Source organism: Opisthocomus hoazin, chromosome 6, assembly GCF_030867145.1.
Source record: "Opisthocomus hoazin isolate bOpiHoa1 chromosome 6, bOpiHoa1.hap1, whole genome shotgun sequence".
Classification (NCBI taxonomy): Eukaryota; Metazoa; Chordata; class Aves; order Opisthocomiformes; family Opisthocomidae; genus Opisthocomus; species Opisthocomus hoazin.
The window spans coordinates 63,746,654-63,771,721 of NC_134419.1; the positions used below are offsets into that span (position 1 = coordinate 63,746,654).

A 25,068-nucleotide genomic window follows, 5' to 3' on the forward strand; every position below is an offset into this window, starting at 1 on the left:
TAAAATCCTGATTGCTTTTTTTGCTGTGTTAGAAAATACTACACACAGCTCTTCTCTCATATCTTTAGCTTTAGCCTTGTGAATAACTGTTATTTATAATGTAACTGTTATTTATAAATTACTCTCAGATATCTATTAATGGTGTTAAGGAAATGCAAAGCATCATTTTTCATTTCTAAATTGATTATACAGTTCCATAATCTGGTTGTTTTTTTCTTTTAATATGGGCTACAGTAGGCACTGCTTTCCAAAAAAAAAAATCTGTAGAAAACAGCACCTAATTCATAATGACTCAACAGCAAATTAAGAGGATGATGAGATTCCATTTTAAAAGTACCGCATAGCACTTGATAACGTGGCTTTCTTGAACAAGAGAATTGAAACAAGCAGGTGTGGGAAACTTTAATCAAATTTAAGTTGCATGTGTTATAATGTATAATTAAAAGAAAAAGTGGCTTTTGACTTTATACACATGATTAATGCCAACATAAACGGAAGAGTACAGCATCATTTACTGAAAAGAAGAGCACAGTTCATCTGATCGTACCTCTTCAGTTATAATTGGAAATTAGTTTTATTCCATTTGGTAAAAAAATAATAGAACTTTTTTTGGCTTTTGAGTCTGGACTCTATGATAGAAGGTGGTATTAGGCAGGTTTCCTCTTCCTCTTTCCTGTATGGTGAACAGGTCCTAGTACCCTTCTGGGCAGAACAGCCATAAAGGATTATTCTCCTTTGATTGAACCTGATGTTGCTTACCCAGAAGCTGTAAAGAGAAGGAAGGCAAGCAGATGTCACTTATGTAAGTAGCAAGACACTGTGTGATCCTGGAGCCTGCTAGCATGTATTTCATTTCTACTTTTATATCTATTTAAAGAACTTTGACTGTTACCCTGAATTAACACCTGAAATTAGAGTATAAAGTTTCTCTGCATTGAATTATTAAAGCAGAAATGCCCAACAATGGAATAGAGAAACTACATTTCTCTGATTCAGAATTAGTAACCTATCCTCTGGTGAAACTACAGCTTTGCCTGCAAAGCCTTCAAAGCTGTATGTGTCTTCATTTAAAGATCACTCTTTCAGATGGCAAGTTGACTTGAGCAGAAGAGAAACTGAGTACACAGTGAAGAACAGCAGTGAAGGACCTATGAATAACTCAAAGAGCATAAAGCAAGTTTGGCAGGTCTTGAACTCTTTGAAAGCCCTTTTGAAATCTCTGGAAAATAAATAGGAGCAGAATTTTTCTTGAGGTAAAGTCCTGCAATCAGAGGAATCTTTCCACAGCAGTTTCCTAAGATCAGCAGAAGAGCAGGTCTGTGGAAATGCTTCTGACCCTTCCCCAGGCAGAGGAACCTCAGGCTGGGCAAACTGCGCTCTGTTGCCCACCAGGCTGGACAGGGTCTGCCATAGGTAAAGAGCAACTCTGACAAGCCTTAACCATGAAACCCAACTTCTTGCAGCTGTGAAAGCACCCAGCATTTTCACAGAACTTTTCATGGCAGAACACAGGCTTTTGACTTGCCTAATAAAGACGGAGTGGCTATTTCCAGGAAGGCTGGGAAAGGTTCTGAGCTGGGTACCCAGGGTCCCTAGTCTCTCTCCAATTTAAATGCCCATCTTGCAGGCTCTTCTTACATCACAAGAGCTCTCCCTGACATTATGTGGAAGAAGTAGTACGTCTCTTGTTTATCATTCTTTAGATAACGCGTAGCCTCCAAGAAAGTGCTCAGAAACTCTCAATCTTTACATTAGCTGGCTCTCTGCTGGTAACGTCTGGAAAAGTATGTACGGTTTCAAGAACGTTATATAGCAGAACATGAAAACTGTCATCCTAAGAGAAAGCAATGTGCTCAGTTCCTTAACGCTGTTCTGTTTCCAGAGTCATATTCCAAACTGTACCTACAAAGTGTTAGAAGGGTGTTTTTACCTGTCTCATAGACCGCTTCGGATACAGAGGTAAAGTGGTCTTCTACTGTATATTGTGCCAGTCGTAGTGCGTCCAGACCTCTAACTGAATCATTTCCTCTAGTCCAGTAAAACATGACATCGTTGATGTTATAACCCCCTGTAGTGATACACAAGCCAACAAAAGTGTTTATTTTACACAATAATTAATTTGTGTTGAGCCCACTTATGGTTCAGCTGTTTCTTATTCGTCTGTCTGTAAGTACAATTAGACATAAACAATGACGGGTTTTGGCAGAACATAATGCTTGCTCGCAACAAAGCTCCCAATAACATGCGAAGTCTTACAATTTAAAAGCTGACTTTTTTGGAGGTGGTCTTTTTTATATGTTTTATTCTAGTATAGATGACATAAACTAATAAAAGAGATTAGTACCACATGGTATTCTAAAGGCAAAAGCTATTAAGCTTTCAAGAAATAAAAGTTTCTATGAATTACAGCGCTGCCAGCATTTGGACTACACATTATATGTGCCCTTTGTTGCATCCCAGACTGCTGTTTCTCGACGCAGTGCATTTGGTCCTCGTTCCCACAGAAATGAAGCGGTGAGGAGAGCAGCAGGGCTGCTGTGTGCTGGCGCTGTGCTCTGAGCTGGGCTCGGGTCGTCACTTGGGACGACACTTCGGCTTAGGAGCTTGGACGCTTCCCAAGGACACCAGCTTAGATGCTGATGTTTCTGTAGGCTCAACAGCATGACACACTTCAGGGGCCCCAGGAGACTTCCTCTTAACCTTCAAGTAGTAATTAGGAGCTGAGACAGGACGTGAATCATCTGTCAAAAGGCAACTCTATTTTGCACACACTTATCAATATGCGGTGCAATCATAGATAAAATACCTCTGTAGCTTTCTTCCCATTATATTAAAAGGCAGGCAATTTTCAGACTAGTGTATATGATTAATTCAAGATTATGTTAATGTAATTTACACGTTAACAGGGAGCATTTGAACATCTTTTCCTTTAGCTTACTTAGATCAATCATTTTTGTATTTGACAGACTTATATTGTGCAAGTTAATAGCTAAGCTTAGCGGACAGAAACACGAGCAGATGGTTATTTTTAGACTCCAGTCAATTGTAAGCAAATTACTGTGTGAGAAAATAATGCACTAAGTTGCACAAGGGTATATGTTGCAAAAAGAATAAAGGTCTAGAATCACAGAAAAAAACATGCATTAAAATAAAAAAGAGCATTTCAATATTTTTACATTAATGGCTTTGGTTCTTGCAATGACAAAAAATAATATATTTCCTACATACACTTAATGTAGGAAAAACAGGAGTTTAGAAATTTCATGTCAAGGAAACACTGTGCTGGTTACCAATTAAAAGGACTATTTCACCTGGAACGTCTTTCCATGAACATTCTTTAAATGTAAATCTTGTTTTCAATATCACTGGCAGTTTTCTGAAAAGGTACCATAATCAGGAATCTCTGCTCACATTATCACGTTTATAGCAATTAAAGCCAAAACACTGCTGTGTCAAAAGACTAAGCCAAAAGCATGCATGTCCAAGCTAAATTCTTGATTCCCCAAAACTACACACTGGGAAATTTCCCAGATTTGGGAGATTAAAAATAAAAGTAACATTTCCTATAAACAAACGATTGCATTGTCCTCAGTCAAACAAAGATGTTCGTAGAAGCAGTTTTTATGCATGACTCCAAGCATGGATTCATTTTACTTCCTTTCAGTACAAACGAACTGCAGATATTTAAATAAAGTCCAAATAACTGGAAAGCACCACAGTAAATTCTTATTTATTTTTCACAAGATATTGAGTCTTCCAAGCTATGCGAGATGGGAGAAACTCTTGATGCCTGGATGGGTGATAACAAGCATAGTTTCAAATGGAGATTGTTTGGCTTTAATAGAATCAGTATTTTCATTAGCTGAACAATTAACAGGTTTTGGTGATCCTTCCTATGAAAATTCTTTGAAAATACTAATTCCAAATCTCTTACTTGTGAAGAATTTTCATGAAGAGAATCTTCCCAATAGTCAGTAAAGTTAAACAGCACAGTGCTCACCCTTCTTTATTCAGGGGATTAATATTTTACTAATTATAAAATGTTTTAAAAGTTTATAGAGACAAAATCCTTAAGCCATGTTATTTGGCTTCTACAAGTAATCTCTATTCTCTTTACATGACACTGAGTTTTCATTCTAACTAATTCCTCAAGCCCATAATATCTCATTTCTGTACTTCATTGATACAGTACGAGCAGCTGATGTCAACAGGGTTAACCACAGGAATAGTAAATTTCGGATTAAACATTCATAATGCCTAATACAAATGAGTTTCTTTACCCTTCTGTTGCTAATTTTAATTTCCCCTGATTGTCAAGCACAAGTTAAGTGCCTTCACATGGCTCTTCACTGAATAAATCCTAAAGGACAAGTTTAAATAGGAAATAAAATTTCAGAGATCGGCCCAAAACATGAATATGTATTTGGACTGCAGGCCTGTGTGGAGGAAAAAAATGAGGAAAAAAGCCTTCAGCCCAGTGTGAATGAATGGTGGTGTCCCCAGCCGCACAGCAGAGAGCATGAACCCCCCAGCAGCACCAACCGAGACAGGAGCCCTCCAAGTCCCCAAATGTCACATCTACCATATGAACAGAGACTCCAAGTGCCACCTCTGTCTCCTAATGTATGCCTGTACTACCTTCTAAAGTGTTGCAGTAACAGGGGAAAAAAACAATAGACATTTTGGCTGAATTGTGTTTTGCTGTGTAGAAAGTATAAGTCACTAAATGTTATTAACTACTAATAGCAGAATAGCACATTGTAAAGGCCACTAGGGATGCTTTATTGTATAAAGCCATTACTTGATAATATCATGTCATGTTTGTCTTTACATTCGTAATCACTGAAGGAAAGGCTTAACACCTTGTTTCAGCTCAAATATTTGCTATATAATTTACATTTTATTTATCAATGTCATATAAATGTATTTGTGTGGATGTGTACGTATGCTTCCATTCACAATTCTTAATTCCAGGAAATGGCACTTTCAAGAAGTATTCTGGGATGATGTCATTATTCATCTATAAATTGACGTAGCCTATCTCATGAGGGTGCAAACACCAGTTCCAGCATACGCAAAAGAAAGTATTATAGTGCACCAAAGAAAAAAGGGTCACAGCTAAAGGCACACTCTTTCCTTTTGCATTTATTGCTTCTATCTGTTTTTCTCAAAATCAAACACCAATGTCATGGGAGCAGTTGTGAAAACATTACTATGTTTTCCCCTTGGACAGGAGACACTTGTGTGTTGTTGAAAAAGCAGATGGAATCATTCTGAAAAATGATTATTTTTAATTATATAGGGAATTCTCCTTTTTTTTCATCCTGTCAAATAAATTTCAGGTTCCTGTGGAACACACATTTCATTCCTGAACTAGAGAAAATATTAAATGACTCATTAGGCAATGCAGTTGATATAATTCCATATGCACGGATTCACCAGTACGTTCTTCCAAAGGAAAATAATTTAGAGATAAATCTAAATTCTAATTCTAATCAATACTTGTTAAAAAGATCTTATATAACTGCTGATTCTAGAGGGAGCCCTGCTGGAGGAAGGTTTTTGGGTTTATTTCCTTTGTGTTTCTGTCTAAAAGGAAATTTTGCAGTGATCTTCTAACTGCAGTGATCATTACTAACAAAAGATAAAGAACACCCACACACTTCTGAAATGGTAAAGAATAAAACTTGCCAATTACTGAAAAACCTTCCAAAAGGTTTTGAATTTGTATTGAAACATATTTGAGCATATATTTACATCTTACAGGACTGCCTATCCTTTTACGTTCTCCCATGCAAAAATATTTTGATAGAGTCTTATCGTATGAATAATAGCAAAAAGTTAACTATAAACATGCACATTTGGGTATTTGCAAAGCAACCATGTCTACAAAGTATTAGAGAGCATATTTTAATGAAAATTATGAGGACATTGATAAAGTGAGAACCTATAAAAGTATATTTAGTCTTGATCCATCAATTGATGATAATTTTTCCCAGGACACTGGCACAAAGACAATTAAATAAGCCATGGAAGGATCTGCATATATCCATCTCAGAACAGAATTGTCTATGTAATTACCTTTTTTTCCTAGTAAAAGAGTAAACTAATTAAATATGAACTCTATGCATTATAAATAAGCCTTATTTTAATTTCTTTCTTTTCTAAAGGAATTGTGCCTCTGGAAAAAATATACATACTATTTGAAAGAGAAAAAAAAAAATTTCTTGGCTCTGCTGGAAAAAGTCTCAGTGCTCACAGAACTCCCCCTGAAGATCAACAGAATAACTACAGCATATGCTGCAAAACCAAGCCTATGCTAATCTCCTGAGCTTTTGCTTAATCATTAATAGTATGGCAGCATTTCAGTACTGACATGCTAGATTCAGTGGAGCCTTATGCATTTATCTTTGTATATAGATACTACTGGAATTCAACAGGGACTGGTCACATAATGTCCCTTGGCTTCTTTGAAAATTCTAGCCTCTTTGATAATAATATCCAGTAGCCCTTGGAAAAGATCACAGATATTTTTCTAATTGTATAAAAATAATAAGGATTAAGTGTCTTACAGCTTTCCAGTTGCAAAGTACACGTCTGCTTATCCATCGGATATTTGGTCAGATCCATGCTGCATGCAACAGTTGTGGTGATCCTTGGGGAAAAAAAAAGAGATAATGGGATAAAATTGTTCATCAGTAAAAATAAAAATAAGCCCTTTGTACTTCTTGAACTAATATTTACCAGGAAATATCTATTATGAGGTGGGGCGAAAAAAAAATCTAATACTTACTGGTATCTAATATGGAAGAGTAATAGCATCCAAAAGAGGAAACCCCTCCAGAACAGCTGAGTTCAGTGGCAGTCTAAAATGGCCACCCCTTGCTTCCCTTACAGCATGCATTTTCCTTTGTTGATATTTTGGAATACTTTTTTACAAATTTGTTCTTTTAACAAAATCTGTTACAAAGAATAATCTGCAATAGGTAATGTAAATCAATCATTACGGTTTGCTTTCCTCTGTGATGATGTCATTGCAAAACAACTGGAATGGCAAAATGCAGTTCTGGTACTAGCAAAAGATCTATTTAGGGAAGAAAATGAGACCTATCATTAAACTTAGTAATTTAATCATACTAATTATTACTATTACGTATTTGTAAAACTACAAGACCATGCATATTCTACTTTTACAAACAGATCAGTTTCTTAAGCATAAAATTATGCTAACCTGCAAAGTTTAAAATGTAAGTAGAAGCCAAATATAAAGGCGGGTGTGTGGTATATACATACCGCAGAGCATACAAGACTGTTCCGTTAGGGTATATTCTTATAAGACGATTCTCAACAGTGATATCATGAAGAAAAGACTTTTTTGAATCAACTATGAAGGTATCCGGTACCCAAAGCATTTCCACAAGCCGACCATCTAAGCTTAAACTCTTATTACCATTGAAACAAAGTCTCTCATCAGTCCATCGCTGCCTTAGAAATATGGTAGCTGTGTAGTCCTGAAAGTGAAAAAACCAAGTTATCACAGAAAGCAAGGCTGTATTACACTCTGTTTTACAAACGTATAATGGAGCAGCTGCTGGGCACAAATAGCCTGTGACTCTCCATATTCCACCCTTAAAAGCTGGCACTCCGATAGCAGTTGTACTGGCTCTTGTACCACCAAATATTCCAGCACTTGATGTGAGGTTGACATCGCTAAAATATTATCCTGAGCAGATTTTGTTCTTGAAGTCATTGGAATGTGACAGTAAAAGCTGCTGGCCTAAGTCTGGGGCTGTAAATCAGCTGAAGTCATACGAGTTTTGTAAGCAGATAATCTGGCTCTGTAAATCTTTAAATTTTAGATTGATTTATTTAAGTTCTTGCAAACATCATTCTGTTCACATAAACTACTAAAGAATGCATTTCTTCAGAAAACTTTGGAAAAAGTTTTATAAATTCAGACAGACAAAAGGACAAAATAAATCAGTGAAATAGGAAGGGAATCATCATCTTTTAGCATGATTTATCCTTTCAGCATCACAAGGGAAACTGTGGTGCCAAATTTATCGAGACCTTGAATATAGCCTTCTCCTCCAATTCAGATACGTCTTGTAGTCTTACATTAAATTCATACTATTTTTTAGCACCTTTTTAATCAACTTTTGAACTGATGGTGTGTTTTATGATACATTCACCTGAAGTTTTGACCTTACTTCCCCCTTTCTAAATACCTGTGAATACTTACTAAGTACAGAGGAATACTAATATTCAACTTCTCTGGAAGCCTGAGTCATGAAATGGTGAGGTACATTTAGAGAGAGAGATACACACCCTTATATATATATAAAACACATTTTCTAATATCTGATTAAGGAATTTTGCCTTTTATTTCTATGTACCAATGGAGCATCTTTAATTAGAAAAGTACACTCCATTTCATGGTTTGTTCAAAACTAAAGTATACAAATGTCATGAAGCACAGCTGGAGTAAATTAATGTTTGACAGTAACAGTGAAAGAGAAAAACAATACGAGTTCAGCTGTGTCTAATCACAAGGAAAGGGAGTGGCTTCAAAGTCACATGAATGTATCTTTAATTTTCTGAAATGCATACAGATTTTGACTTTTCATCTGGAAAATAAATACTGCTCCACATGCCTTTCATTAAGATTAATACTCAGTAGCAAATTTCTGTTTGTACCTACGACTGGTGTCATTTGCATCTGCATTTCTGCACTTACTATAGTGCTATAACCACTACCTGTAGTGAAAAATAAAATTTCACGTCCTAACACACATTAACTGAACAAGCATAAAAACCTCAAAGTCACATTGCCAGCAGCTGTAAACACATTAGCTTATAAACAGGCAAAACAAAAAAGACTGCAAAAGCGACAATACCATATTTATTTCTGATATTGTATCAATGCTTGCAATATCCAGACTCATTCCAACAGACACAGGGCCATCTGCAAAAAAGAGAGTCAGAATCTAGCACACAGTTCTTCAATACTTAGTGTTCAAGAGAACTGGCTACAAAATCTTCCACAATAGGATCCCTTTTTTTCTAAATGTTTAGCAGTATTTAAAAGGAAATACTCCTCAAACTTAGATTATGAAAGAATTTTAATGATTTCCTAACCAAAATATAGCACTTCTAGACTAACAGTATCTTGGTTTTAATGAACATGCTTTATTTCCTAATTATTTCCTGGGTTTTTTTGTTTTTTCCCCAGAAAAAAAGTGCTGGGGAAAATGTTGCATAAGAAGGTGCGGAAGGTACAGTCCCCACGGTACATCACACCCTTCTGCTCCGAGGTGCAGAGCGGTGGAAAGAATTCCTCCAGTCGCAACATCTGTTCTATCCGATGTTAGTGAACTAAGAAGTTGCTCCTGGCAATGTCATATGGTTAATGTCCAGATGGGATATCCGAGTGACTTTATTTACTGCCTGTTTAAGAACATACTGCCTATATCGTGTCACTGCATTTTAACATCTTGCTTTCGAACATTAGCAGCTATCTTGTGACTTAAATACTTGCATTTATAAAGGAAAGCTAGTCATTTTGATCTCCTTTTAGTACTAATATCAGCTGAAGGTTTATTCAATGTGATTAAACACCTTACCTAAGGAGTTGTCATGATGTCATTGTAATGTTAGTATGCTCGGATTCTCATTTCCTTGTGAATGTGCACGTCACAGTGTTGGAAGAAAGATCACCAACTGTGCATTTTAAAAATTCAGAATTTGTGCAGTGCTTTCATGGAAGCGTGACATTATTCCTGGTCGAATATGTGCAGAATAATTAATAGAGTTCACGTACAAGGAAACTCATATTAAATAAGTGCATCTTTCCAAGTAACTGAGGCAGAGAATGCAGTTCCGAGAAATGCAGAAATACTTTAGATACGATCTAGGCAGCTGATGGTGCCAGTACATCAGAGGCACACTGCTGAAATCCCGCTTGGCTCCTTGCAATGCATTACGTACGCAGCTCTCACATGCCCCCAAATGGCATCTAGGGGAAGATGGGGTCCAACTCTACCCCACTGCGTAACACTGAAGAAAAACATGTGTCATTCTAAGTGGTATCAGTGTATTAGTTTGTTAGGGTTTTTTCAAAATAATTTCCATTTGTAATTCATCTGGCACTCCTCAAAGAATCTATAAATGTTTTGCTCTGGACTCAGTCGAAAGTTCAAATATAAAGCTCCAGCTTAAAGCAGGACTGTAGGCTTCCAGCATCCCCTGATGGCGATATATGTGTTTATTATACACTATAAATAGCGCTTAGGGATTAGAAGAAATTGTTCATCTATTGGAAGAAGACTTTGGAGGTAACTTTGGAACAAAATTATTTGACTGAAAAGTTCTCAGACCATTGACAGCTTGTTCTTCTGTTTCTTTCCATTCTTTTCAAGTTTTGATACTCCGAGAATCTATTTTGTCCTTCCAGGGTTAAAAACTTGACCCTCTAGGAAACTCAGCCCCACTTTTTAGGGTGCATCAACAACAGAGTCAACTGAAACTTATGCTTACCATTGTGCTGTATCACTATTACAGGTACAACATTGCCAGCCTCAAAAAATGTGTCAGATCCTTAAATATCATTACAATTAAAAATAAGTGTGATTTATAATCCATTTTCTGATTTCATTTTTAAGTGTTCCTACAGATTCCCATATATGACTAACAGAGCATATTATTGCCGTCACACAAAAATTTGGGGGAACCTCATCATGAAAGTGATGGACCATCCTAAGGAGACGACAATGCAGTGTTCAGCTGGCTATGTGGGAATTGTGGCTAGGAATAATAAGACTATCCTATTGTATCGTATTTTATTGGTAGGAACAACACTTCATCTTTGCCTAATTAAGGTGATAATCATTAGGGGAAATGTTCTTTAGCAGCATTTCAGTATCACCAAGTGCCATTGGTACATGTCTGAGAGAAAAAGCTGGCTTTCCAGAAAGACTACTAAAATTAAATTACTTTTAATTTTTTCTGGAATCACAGAAACAGGACTTTGTACATCTCTCCCTTCTTTCTTTCCTGTTCCAGTATTTTTCCAAATATTATTGAGTAACACATCAGAATTGTAGTACTGGGTGACTCCCAACCACCAAAACATCTAGCTTAGTTTAGGGGATAGTTCAAGCTCAAATTGACTGTCCTGGCACAGTCCTGCCTTGCTGTTCAAGCACTAATGAGAGGTAGTGTAGTCAGGACAAAACTGTCCTGCTCCGCTAGCCCCAGTCTTTATGGCCCCAGCACTTGTGCTGTGCAGCCAGCCTGCCAAGCCGAGCACTCACAAAAACTCAGCAGAAAATTATGTCTCCTTGGATACAGCAACGTGTCAGGCAGGAGGTGTGCAGGAAAAAAAGAAAAACAAAACAATTATGGAAGGGGTCATTATTAACACAATACAGGCTGTTGAGAATAGCTTTGCTTTAACAGTTAATTAAATCAGAACAATATTAATAGTTTCTTGTATGTGTGTGAGGCTAAACACAATTTATGGTGCCTTACTAAATAAGCAAAGTATCAGTAATAGAATGAGTTTTCCCATAATTATCCACCAGGGTTTCCCCTGAACTTCCTCTGGAAGGTCTCCTGCTGACAGTGTCGAAAACTGGGCAGTAAACCAGATGAGGCAGTTGGTTCCTACATTTCCATATGTTTGGCAGGAATTTTATGTATAACAACAACTTCAGAAAAAATCTATTGATCTTCAGAAGAACACTGAAGTCAGTCTGTCCTGCATTATGTAGGGAATGTTCAAAAAACGGCAAAGAAACGCCAAAGGGCGTGCCTTGTTACAGCAACGGGTGCACAATCTAATTAACATACGTTATAACTTTTACTGAAATTTATGTACAAAGACTGTTACTTTATGCTCTTTGCAGCTATTCACAGTAATTCCATATGGGGAAGCAGCAGGAAGAGTGGCAGATAGCATACTTAAAAAATTAAGTTTGGATCACCGCAATGATCACAGTCTGTTAAACTTTGTTCCAACAAGTAAACCACCACTGCGTCACATACGTATTTGTAACTCTGCAGGCCTGCTATTTACATCAATGGGCACCGTCACGATCTGCAAGTGCTGAACTGTTAGTACTAGCTCTTTTTCATTTAGTTGAAGACAACTTAAAACAATTCTGACATTCAGAAATATCTCAGAGGGGTGGATTTTTGAAAGAACACCTCATCCCTGCAGCAATCCTGGAAAAAATGCTATGCAAAAACAACAGAGAAGTAGAAGGAAAAGTATCACTAGAATAATTTATTATAGTTTCATGAAAAACTGTTTTAGTCTGCCTAATTGCCAGCTTTGCTTTATTTTAGAGTATTATGGGACTTCTAGATAAAGTGATACATTATGCTTGGATTTTTTCGGTGCATTTAACTTCCCACCACACGATATCTTTCTTGACAAATATACATTAGGCGAAGCAGCTGGACAGATTAAGACAGGCCTTCTGACAGATCTCAGCTGTAATTGTTGATACGAAGACATCAGAAGACAGACTCATTTCTAGCAGGAATCAGTTTCAATTCTATTTGTTCGCATCAATGATCTTTAGAGAGTGATGTAGCTTTGCTAGTACAGTTTGTGGACAAGACAAAAATTGGTGGGGATAGTAATAACAGCTTGATAAATCACTTGTCAGAAAAACATTTTAACACAGCCAAATGCAAGCAATTAATGTGGGGACAAATAACGCAGGCAGTATGTATAGGATAAGAAACTATCTTGGCAAGCAGTGCCTTTGAGAAGGATTTAGAAGTTGTCACAGATAATCATTTCAGCATGATCCTTCTGTATCATGCTTTGGCAGAAGCACTATTGCAATGGGGAGCAATACACAGAATTAAGTTATCTTGCAATCTAAACTATTGGCAAGACTACTGTGAGATTACTCTGACAAGACTTGTTTTCCACATTTTAAAAAAAAAAAGTGCAAACAGCAGACAGAGTTCAATTGAGAGGGAAATATTCCAGAAGACAAAAACTTTGGAAGCTTAATATCAAAGCTCGTAACACAGAAATTAAGGAACAGAATTTACTCAGCTCCTTAAAGAGAAGACCTAGAGGTGACTTGCCCAGTGTCAGGAAGTGTACAGAACAGGTATCCAGTAGTTCAGTTGTACACATTCTCTGACAAAGTAAAGCAAGATCCCAGTTTATGGAAGCTTCAAAAAAATTCTTTTTTTTTTTTTTCCTCTAACTGTACTTCATCACTGTTCATCATTTAGAGTCTCTAGAACTCAGTGGGGGAGGGGGGAAGGTGCAGGGACTAACCAAAACCAAAAACCAAACTGTCCTGCATGAAGGAAGATGGGTTTGGTGGCAAAAACAGTCTTCTAGTGTCTCTTATTTCCATGGGAAAGGAAGGAAAATCTACATTACCACCTGTATGCTGAAGTTAACAGTTTTGCATCAAACCACTGATTTAATAAATCACAATTTTAAGGTTTCAGCAGGAATTCCAGAGATATTTTTTTTTTTCCAATATACAACTGGCCATACATGTAATAGGATTTTTGCCTTTCTCTGAAGGATTAGACGTTGGTCAATCGGTACATAAAATCATCTTTATACGACAATTACTTGGTACTTCCTTCTCATGTACCCTCTGAGCTTGTCCCTCTAAATCTTAGACACTGCTGACATCCCGATATCTCCTGATCTCTTTTGGTGTGAACTGTAAACTTCTGAGGACTAAAATGACTTCATCTAAATTCATGGAACTTAATATAAACAACATTTGGGAGAAAAATATGATGACTGGTCTTGTGCAGAAGGTTGGACTCAAAGATTTAATTTGTTTTCTTGAATTTAAACCTTAATACCATAAAATGTGTTACTCACTACAAAGCTAAGAATAATAACCTTTTAAATGTGTTTAGAATCACGGATTTAAGCATGACACTTTTCTATACCACTTGTAAGCAGCTTCCATATTCAAATGTACTTAGCTGTGACCTTTTCCTAGCCTCTCTCTTTTTAATTAGAACACTTAAATTATCACATTCAATCACAGAACAAAATCTATTTGTATAAAATTATTTACAAGATTTTATGCATCCCTTAACAACTCTGCGAACCTGATCCAAGGCTCACTGAAGTCAGCAGGAATTGTTCATTAATTCACAGAGGTTTGGCATAGCACGTGAAGTTATAAAATTGGTCTACACAGTTTCAGCAGAAAACCTGATATTGAAATCAGCTTGTATTGCTGAAATAAATGTGCCAGGGTTATGTAGCACATTTAAGGGAAATAACTGTGCATTTTTAAATTTCTTATGTCAGCTTTTCTATAGAAGACTTTCACATCTATCTAAAAGTCTAGGATGGATATTATTACCTTCAGAGTACTATCTGCTAACACTCATATAGGAGTATTTCATATTCCAGCCCAAAGAATGGCTAAAATTATTCTAGATCAGAAATTTTTTTAATTCACTAATGGAACTTCCCAGCTCTGTGTGTTCAGTTTATTAAGACTTCCTTGATGAACCGGCTCAAAGAGGGACATTCAAATGCTATAGTTAAGGAAAGACAACATTCTTAATAGTATCATTCAGATTAGAGCAGAGCCAAGTAACCAGCCCAGCTGGGAGTCCTCTGTACTCAACACTGTGTAAAAGTACCCCATAATTTGGTAACTGGTATGTGCCACCCACCACAGACAAACATAAAATGCTCGGTCATTTTTCCTTGTCTGCAAACCTTTGACATACTAAGCCTGGAAAGGAACCTTCATTTTACGATCATTTGTTTATACTCAATGTTTTCTTTTCAGGACTAAAAAAACACTTTGCTAAGTATTAAGGAGTTCAGCGTCACTGATTTTCTAAGAGTATGATTGTATCTTGGCACCATGCATCACTTCAAAAATCCCCATTTCCTGCCTGAAGAAAAATTACAAGGACAAATAACTTTGAAATGACTTTGAATTACGTTATTCTAAAATTCAAGCTAACCTCTGGCCCTCTCACACTTGATAAAAATCACATTTCAGTGTTCCATTATGACTAGCTGACATTAAGCTCAAAGCACTGCAGATGCCAACAAATAATACCATCTAGTTTTATGACAAATTTCTTCACGCATATTTATGAGTGTATATCTAACTGATTACACAAACAAACAGGAACGTGCACGCTTTTGAAAGCAAAGGAATCTTGGCAAAAAAAAAAGGGGGCCAAGTGTCTTACAGAGGCTGACTTTAGGATATTATTTTTTGATATTTCTGCATATCAACATACTAGATTTCCATTTTATGAAAATCCTCTCATTCACTTCAGACAGCAAACATAGATCTTGGGGTTAATATGCACATACATCCTTGTCTGTTCATGTTTCTAGAAACACAAATTTCCTTCTCAGAGTAAATCAGCACCGATAGGTTGACACAATTAGAGCTGCACAGGCCTTTATAGTAGCTGACAGTCTCCACCAGGACCAGAATACCCCAGTTTATGTTTTTATCATACATTTGTTCATTAGCCTAGTCAATTCTAACCAGCACTTAGATGTCCAGATTCATTTTTGATTGGTCAGTCTCTTACTATTAACATGCAAATATCATATCAAAGAAATTAAGGATTTGGGGGGATAAGTAGGGTAAAAAAAGTCACAGAAGAGGTATAAACAACTAGACTGATACTCTGGCTTCACCAGGTATTTAGCAGGTGTAGTGTAGCCATTGACACAATCCTGAGTAAAGCCAGTTATACTTAAATCTCTTTCTCACAAAGAACAGATACAAGATACAACACCTGCAAGCAGATAATATCCATAGAAACAGGCAAAATATTACACAAAAGACAGCTAGGATATCTGTGGTCACACAGATCGGTATAATCCACTGATTTGTTAAGCTGAGGATTTAGGTGGTTTACAAGATCTGCTTCTGAGAAAAGCAATAGCTTCACCTGGGCCTGAATCTCATCTGAGCCGTAGCCCACCTTGACAGTAACAGAGAGGGGTCAGGGCTAGGCAGATACCACTCCCCACTCCACGCCCAGCATACATGCCTCTATCACATGGAAAATGTTCCCAATTCTTCCCAAATGATCTTGCAAAAAGCTGCAGGTTCACAAATTGGGATGAACTCTTCCTGGGTCATTCTAACCTAAATTACTCCTACAAAAAAGTAATTTCTCACAAAACTACCAGCTCTGCATTTAGAAATGGCATCAATAACATGCATTTTTCAGAGTCTTATCCCATTCCTTCAGCAGCAGGGCTAATATATACACATCAAAGATTTCTAAGATGCAAGTGTTTGCATGCCTGAGCCATGGCGAGCACCTGCAGCAATACTGGCACTGTCTGGAAGCACTAGACTGGCTCTGCATGTGGCATAGACTTGATCTATGCTTGAGCTCTTCTGGGATTTCCAGGCAAACACAGAAAGTCCCTCCAAAAAAATTCCCTGCCAGAAAAAGAGCTATAGCCACACTGCATTACAACAGCTGACAAAAAAATTGGGTCACATTAGAAAAGGAAGATTCGTAACTCAGAAGTACTTTACTATTGGTCTTAACTACTATCATATGATTTTGCAACAAAATTCTGTTTGCTGTCTACCAAAGCACAGCCATCATGGCAGTGCCAACATATCTCAAATACTAGGATGAAGTAATGAATGAAACAACTGTATGTTTAGTGGCCATCAGTATATTTTCCATCTTCTCCAATGAGAAGGGGTTAGTTCATTTATTAGCATTACTTTTATTTTGCTGATAATCTTCTTAGACCATGTAACTACTTTAAAGCAGTTGTATCAGCAGCTGAGACAATTACAGTAAAACCAAACAGATGAAGTAGTCATTTTCCCTTCCTTTTAGACCTAAAATACAGATTCATCTTAATATTTTTATGAAATGCATTTAGAAATTGCACATGATGCAGCATGTCCTTATTGAACCGGCTGATATTCTTACCAGGTATTTGAATGGCAAGAGGTAAAGGTATGGTCTGAGAAACTCTTTAGTCAACCATTTTTAAGCAGGATATAAAGGGATGTAAAAGTCTTCGTTTGAAACCCCTGATGTTTCTGAATATCTAACTTAAGAACTATTGCCTAGCATTCACCCTGTAAGTTTATTTTCTGACAGACACATGGCACTGGGCATCTTTTCAACATGCAGAATACTTTCTGTTTCCGAGTTGTGCAGTTAGTCCAGGCAGAGATCTTCACCGCGCCTCGTAACTCCTCAATATTTCTGATAGGTACAATTGCCTGATTCAAGCCAGGGAGATGTTTGTCACTGAGATTTCAGGTGCCTAACCCTGCACTGCAGGGCAGTAAAATCAGCCTTGGTGCAGAAGACTATGTGGGTCTTCCAACCTGGCAACCGTGGCCTGCTGACACAGGGAACTGACATTTTCAGTTCGTTTTACCTCACAGTTCTGCAGTGAACCAGTTCAACGACCTTTAAGACCTGAGGCAAGAAGCATTTATTAAATAGTTCTCTTGCAATCTTATAGTAGATGCACATAATACTTGGTATAGCAACAAGATTTGCTTGTTCTTTTATGAACAATTTGATATATAAAGCTTTCTTATCTTTAATCAAATTTTTTTACAGTATTTAGGAAATTAGGGGAAATTCTGCTTTTAAACAGGTAAGGTATTACAGCGTATTTCACTAAGGACGCTTGAACATCAATAGCCAAGTTTCTAACAGAGTCTGGAAGTTTCACTTGTGAATGCCTGGAATATATAAGTTTCACCTTGGGCTACAAAAACTATTACGCTGTATCTTCTTACATCATAGCACATCATGTATAATCAGATCAGTCACTGTCAAACATTGGAGAAAAAAAGTACAGCGAGAAAACATTTGCTCTCATTGCTGACTTTGAGACACTGCATTTTGTTATGGCTCAACCTTATTAAAACAGCTTTTCTACTTACTATCAAAAAACGGACGTAGATACTTGTTGTATCCCTTTATTATTTTTTGTATAGTTGGAGGTAGAATTTCACCTTTTCCTTCAGCTTCAGGAATTTGCATCAACCTAAAAGTAATTTAAAAAGTGAGGCTGTTTTGAAAGAACATCATCAGTTACAGCAGAGATGACATTCCAGAAAAATGCTTTATTAATCTCAAGGTTACTGATGATTATCGCCCACCAGATAACACATCATGAAACATTTGTATGTCTGCATTTCATAGCACTGTAGAAAAATAATGTTCTAGAAAATATCAGATTTTATAATCTGTATTAGTCTCTTATTGGAAAAAAATACCACTTTTATACTTTAAAGTCTATAATTTCTTTAAAGTATCATTTCCTAACATTTCCTCACCTGAGAAAGTAGTTCAGTTTTCTTTAATACCTTCTCTGTAAATAGGACACTATTGTTATAACCTAGGAAAGGGGGAGGGGTGTTGACTGTTTATTTCATCATTTAAAATTAAGCTTCTTTTTACATAATAAAATACATTCAATTTAGCTCCTGGAGAGAGACAGAAACCAACCTCAGAGATCAGTGCATAAAAAACACTTTTAAAATCCTGCTTTTATATCACAATTTTTAAACAGGCTACAGAAATAATCCTGTTGAGCAAAACCAGTGAAGCATAACGAGAACGCAAACAATTCCTACGTTCAGAAACAGCTACAAATACAATCCACAGAATTCAAATATAAATAAGTATTTACCAACCCTATTTTTGCCCTGGGGCCCCTGCAATAGCCTCACTGGGAGGTTCCTAGGGCAGATGAGCAACAGTACTGGGGAAGATACATACCTCTGTGGCAATTCTTCACCCTGACCATATCAGGATTCATTTTTTTATTATTTTTCTTTTTCCCTCTCCTTCACTTTTCATGGGTCTTGATGGTCAGCAGCTGTGGGAGGGACAGCTGAGGCCATTAAGGACTTTTACATCATAAGTATACTGCCTTATAGCAAAAAAAGCTTTGCCCTTCATTTCTGCTTACCCCTAAGATGAGCACCCTGAGAGAGCGAGCAGGGTGTGCTCACCCATCACAAATTCGGGCCGTGCACTTCACAAATTGAAGCACAAGTGGTACTGACTGCTCATTGACAACGATTTAAGAAAAGTGGAGGTGTGACTTTTCTTTAATTATGAAGGTGAGAAGCAAATAATTGATTGACTCATGGAAGCCCAGCTGGCTGCAGGCAGAGGTGTTGTCTCTGCTGATGGAGAGCAGCCACCTATATATTCAGCAGCAGAAGGCTACTACATTTCTTACTTCCTATACCAAAAAGGACTGGTCCCCAAGAGTGACTAGCTGTACCCCTTAGCTCTTCTACAGCTGGTATAAGAGCTGTAGTTATGGTGGCTCAGCCCTGGGGAGGAGGAGGATGATGACGACAAGGATGGTCTCTTCCTTACAGAGAAGAATGATGGAAGTGCAAATTGATGGCTGAAGGAGCACTGGTGTTTTGTGGTCCTTCCTAGTCCTGCCAAATCTTTGCTAAATTTCTTCTTTCAATTTACCCTAGAAAGCTTCTCCCAAAGCCTCCGCTTGCTCCTCCTAATGATATTCCTGGGTCTTCTGCAGCCTTCCAAAGCTTGCTCCTTTGATTTGGGTTTTACTGTGTTTCTGTGAGAACTTCAGCTGCTCTGTCAGGAAACTGGTTTTTATCTGCTAGGAATTATCCAGTATCTTAAACTGGCAAAACTTAAATGCCAAGATGATCTCACTGACGGCACATGGCCAAGTCGCACTGTGGTTTTGGATGTGGTGCCCACTGTCTTTAAGTGCTGCTATTGCTGTTTAATTTTTGTGTTCACCAGACCCTATTCCAGCACAAGTAGCTCTTTTTCATTAACAGTCCTATAACTTACACAGCTTAGATATTTGAATTATTTTATTTTCCTTATTTTGTCCCTTGATTTTATTTCTTTTTTGTTAGTGAACTACATTGTTACTTTACTTAATATTAAGTGTGGTCTTGAGTAATGTCAGCATTGAAATAAGGACTGTTTCTCCTGTAAGTTGTGACCTAAAGAAACAAGCGCAGTCACGTGGAGTTGAAATGTGAATATAAATAAAAAAAACCCAGTTTTATGCTGCACAAAAGTGTTGGAATTAGAAATGTACTTAAACTTAATTAATTTTTAAGTACTGTACTAGCAACAGATTTTTCTGCTTTTGTAATTTACATATCATTTTAGCTAAGCATTAAATGAGCTGCTTGAGTTTAATTTCACAGTTTTACTGGATTGTTCCTGAATAACTTTCACGTATTGTGAAACAAAGGAAAACTTGTCCCTTTTCCACTGTGAGGGTATAATGTTGTTCCACTGATCAGTATGCAACTGTAGAGTGGTCTGGTGTGTTATCATTAATAGCTATTTTCCGAAATACATCTTAAATATTTAGCGTTATTGCATGCAAGTCCTTTACTTAAATCACCTGTGGTATCCTTTGAGATAATTTTTTATTTCTGTCATTAATATATATCTTTCATGTTTGATTTTATGGTTAAGTAAGAATTTGTTGGTATGGGAAAGCTGTTGTGCAGTAATTCAGGCTGTGAATTCACTGTCTTGTGCTAGTCTTTGAGAAGCCTATCATGGTAAGCCAATATATGAGAGGAACCTGATGCTTCCTGAATGTCTCTGTGTAATGTTGGCATCCTGGTAACTCTGGGCATTTTCAGAAGCAGATTGTCAGAGTTGGAAGGCAAGGAACCTATAGATGTTACGTGCCTTCCTTCAGTGGTTTTGCTTATGTGCATTTTAAGGGAGGATGTCCTGTTTCCTTTATATTTCCTTTAAATCTCTTCAGTTCCTGTGCCCCATTCATCACTAAGCAAGAGTGAGCTCACAGCTGCCTACATTCTTGTAGAAATCTTTAAAAAAAAAAAAAAAAAAAATTTGTCATATAGCCTTATGCAGGGATCACAAAGGATAAAAGTAAAAGCTGAGGCTCTTTCCTCTTATGCATGTATCTTCTCATCAATTCATCTAAGCTCCTCTCTTACCCTGTGTTTTTAAATTTGATTAACTGCATGTGGTTTAGTTCTTGCATTTCCTTAATGCATTTGAAATACATTGGCACACATCTAAATATGGAATTGCCTTGAAACAGCTGTTCCAGGCACTGAGGAGAGAAGAGACTTTTACAGAACAAAACTGAATAAATATTTATTTGACAGCCTGGAATATCTGTCTGTTCTGGGCAGTCAATATATAATACATGTTTTGAACTCCTCACAATTCAGTGACTTATGGTCACTTTTATCAAGTCTGAATTCTAATTATTTCATTTCCTTAGTTATTCTTATGGGTCAAAAACAGTATTTTTACAGGTTAGGCTAAACTTGGAAGGCACAACAATTGCTTGGTATTTAAGACACTTTCAGGTTAGTGTCTTAGTAGAATATAATAATGTATCACTGCTTAAAACAGAAGTATGGTCTAGACACATGTATGGGAATATTTTTCCAGGCTATTTTTTGTCAGAAGTTATGTATCATGAAAGAGGCAGGAACACCTTAGAACTGAGAGAAGGGAGAAACAAAATGCCAAACACAGTCTGAGCAAGCTTTTGAAACACCCCCGTCAGGAGAAGCTGGGGAAAAAAAGCTTTTTTCAGGCAATCCACTGACAGGCGAAGGATTTACAGATGCAAACAAAGGTGTTACTACTTGTTTCATTCCTGCTGTGCTCAAGGACACAGGCTTTTGTACAGTCTTTGTAGAGAAACTGCAGCAGAATCACCCAAATCACCAATTAATTGTCTGCTCCAAAGCAGCCAGTACTGTCATGGGTTTCTAGTTAATTGGTGAGGTTGAAACAGCAGCACTACATTACCACTTACCAGATACAGGAACAAATACTTCAGTAGTGTAAGCGCTGTTAAACGCAGGAACAAAAAAAAAAAAAAATCAACATCCCACAGAATTTTCTCGATCTGACCCCATAAACTTGGGCTGGCATTCTTCAATTTCAAAACATCCTTCCTGAAATAAATGGGAGTCTTTCTTGGGATCAAATTGCATACATTTACTTCAGCTGATTCCCGATAACGATTTGAAGTGTAAGTTCTACTGATTACTCTCATAAATTTGCCTCACTTTTTTCATTTCTACTTCTTAATAAAAATATTTCTGGGAAAGTGACCACCCAGGTAACCCCCTGGATGTAGGTTTTAGTATGTGTGTCTATGATGTGATTGTAATGTAATTTAATGTCAAGTACTGAAAGTGAAGTTCAGAAATGTCATTCAGGAAGGGAGAACTAGAAAGTAAGGCAAAGACCTACGTAGCCTGGCATGCAGATAGTGTGGATCTCTACAACAGCATAGAGATAGCATGGGAGCAATCCTGGCCCTTGTTTCACTGCACCTCAGTTCTTGGATATTGCTCAGACATCTTTCTCTGTTTTAGTGCCAAGCTGGATAGTTGTGTTTTAAACAGCGCTTTCACCAAACCTTCCTGAGGTGCACTGGAAAAAAGACGTTTGTGTACCTAAGCATCATCCTGGCTGTGAGCTAGCCAAGCGGCAGAGCTTCTCAGCCTGTTTGGATTTGGTACAACATGACCAGATCAGCTCAATGCTGTGCACTTGTGTCCAGGCTAAGCAGGTGCCACGGATACTATGCAGGAATTAACTGTCTGTGCCTCCGGACACTCTTAGCCATGTGAAGCTGTAAGAGAGGATTCACAAAGTCTGCCTGCTAATAATTGAATGAAGGCAATCCTATACTGCAGGCTGAACTTCGCCTCCTTGTTATAGATGCTTCTGAAATTTTGTTGGTCTCTTAGCAGTGCTTCATTACTGCAAAGCTATGTATCATCCAATGATTATGGAGTGTGGCAAGTCTCAGATGACAAGGAAGGAAGGTGGAATTAGAGCAAGGGTGTGTTCTGGACGAAGATCTTTTTATAGCACTAGAGAAGGTGGAGGAGATGGATATTTTAAACTCCCTTTCAGGGGACTGTTCCACCTGCCGTCCTGGCCAAGTGGAGGCTTTATTTCAACATGTGTTTGTACACCCACTTGAACTAAAGCTCAGGCAGAATCTCATTTTGAGGAATTTACTGGGAGACCAAATAGGCAATTCTACCAAGAGAATTGGGTAACAGACTTTAAACATTTCAGTTGAAGGTGGGAGTGACAATGTTTAACCTGTCCATGCTTGCATTTTCTTATTATAATTACTTATAAAGAGTATTTTTTTTTCCCCATTTTTATAGAAGGAATACATTTTAAGCACTACATCTATCTTAAGTTTTTGTCATGGCAACCACACCAGTAGCAGGATTACTTGTACACAGAAGGGATCCATTTCACCTTCCAGCTTAAAACAACTCAGCTTTCCTAAAGACCACCATTTCATCAACAGAGAATAAGATGACAGTGTTTTAACCAGGTAATTCTTTAAGACACTCTCCTCTAGTAAAAAAAGCACAACGACGACTTTACTACCTCAAGGTTACAGTACATCTATGTGGACTATGTGCTTCTGTCCTTGGGCAAGGTGCCACACTCCAGGCAAGAACCATGTGCCCTTCTGAATCTGCTAAGCATCTGATTCGATATTCACACTCTCTACACAGTAATCCTTCATTTGAGGGATCATTTGCTTCAGTTAAATTCCTTTCTTTTTTAACTCCCATCAGTCTTGTCGGTGAAAAAATGTGTAACTCAGTCAAGCAGCTGAGATGATTTGTGAAGGAGTTTAGTCCTGTATTTCTGCTATTAATATCCAGGTTGTTTAATCTTTGTAAGAGGTAAGATTCACCTGTCACGTACATTTGGCTCTGTTACCTGGTCAGATCAATTTCTCAGTAAACTGATTACAAATTAACTGATATTATTCTACATTGAAGGAATAATATATTTTAGCAAATACTTCTTACCTACACAGCATCAACAGAAAAAGGGCTCCGAGACTGCAGCATTTAAGACTGCACATTGTCAGATGTGGTTTCAAAAGTTCTTGTAGCTCCTAAAAAAAAAAAAAAGTGCAGAGGTAGTGTTTTACAACACATTTGCATTTCAAATATACAGATTTCACAAGGTTTTCAACACTAAAGATACTGTATCTTGAATAGCTGCTGCTATAAATGTGTTGGTAAATATCTACAATAAAAAAAACCCTCAAAACTCAAAAAAATACATGGTATCAGCAATAATTTAACTTACCAATAGAAGTTACATTCCAGTATACTACAGCTCTTTCATTTTTGCACCTGTCCTTTAAATATTAGGAAAAGTAATTGTTTTTAAAAAATAGTGCAGTTGTGCAGAGAATCAAACACTGAGTTTTCTATCTGCTATTCATGCTTGTAAACGAGTGCATCTCTGGCATATCGGCGCACACCTCTGAATGGAAAATACATAACCCTGTCTTAGAACACAGAGCTGTTTGAGAAACATCTCTGGTACATGAGTAGTAACAACACCTATAATACATTTCTTTTGTGAGCATTTTGTTAATGAGGAAAATAGAAATGGTATGTTTCTACCTCTGGCTATTAAAACAAGATCCTTTGTATATAAATAACCATACATAACTATCCACATTCATGAAAATGTCTGGCTGAGGCAGGATGTTTTCTTCTGAATGGGATTTCTTTGCTGTTGTCATCATGATTCACATCCACAATGTTTAAGTAATCTGTCAACTCTGTAATCCATTTCTGGATGAAAAGAGTATCAATCAATAGTTTAATGCAGTCATGCAACAGATCTGAAATTCACAGGCTGTGCAAACTTTTGCTATATTTCATCAAAGCACTGAAATGTTATTTGTAAGTCTCGCTTCAAAACTTAAAAAAAAAAAAAAAAAACCTACATGACAGGAACATTATTTACCCAGAATTTGCAAGACAACTGTTAAATGTTAATAAATACAAATGAAATATCTGTTGCAGGTTTTAGGAAGGGACAGTCAAACAATACTATTTTCAATGTCCAGGATGAATTTTGCAGGAGTGTCTTGATTTCACAATAAATTACTAACAGTAAAGAATTTGAAGCTTCACAAGTTGAAGCATTGTTTCACGATCCTTTAGCGACCAACGCAAAATGCTAGCAAACTTTTTTTACCCCAAA

General features: G+C 37.2%; 1 protein-coding gene across 1 annotated transcript in view; it reads right to left on the reverse strand.

The window, feature by feature from the left end:
• Positions 1–24,171, reverse strand: part of LOC104338193 (gamma-aminobutyric acid receptor subunit pi) — a 40,397-nt gene extending 16,226 nt beyond the window's left edge. Inside the window, 7 exon segments of the mRNA XM_009944215.2 lie at positions 1,931–2,068; positions 6,573–6,655; positions 7,294–7,511; positions 8,898–8,965; positions 17,937–18,040; positions 23,871–23,959; positions 24,157–24,171. Coding sequence (XP_009942517.2) covers positions 1,931–2,068; positions 6,573–6,655; positions 7,294–7,511; positions 8,898–8,965; positions 17,937–18,040; positions 23,871–23,959; positions 24,157–24,171 — 715 coding nt within the window.
• Positions 24,172–25,068: the final 897 nt, after the last annotated feature.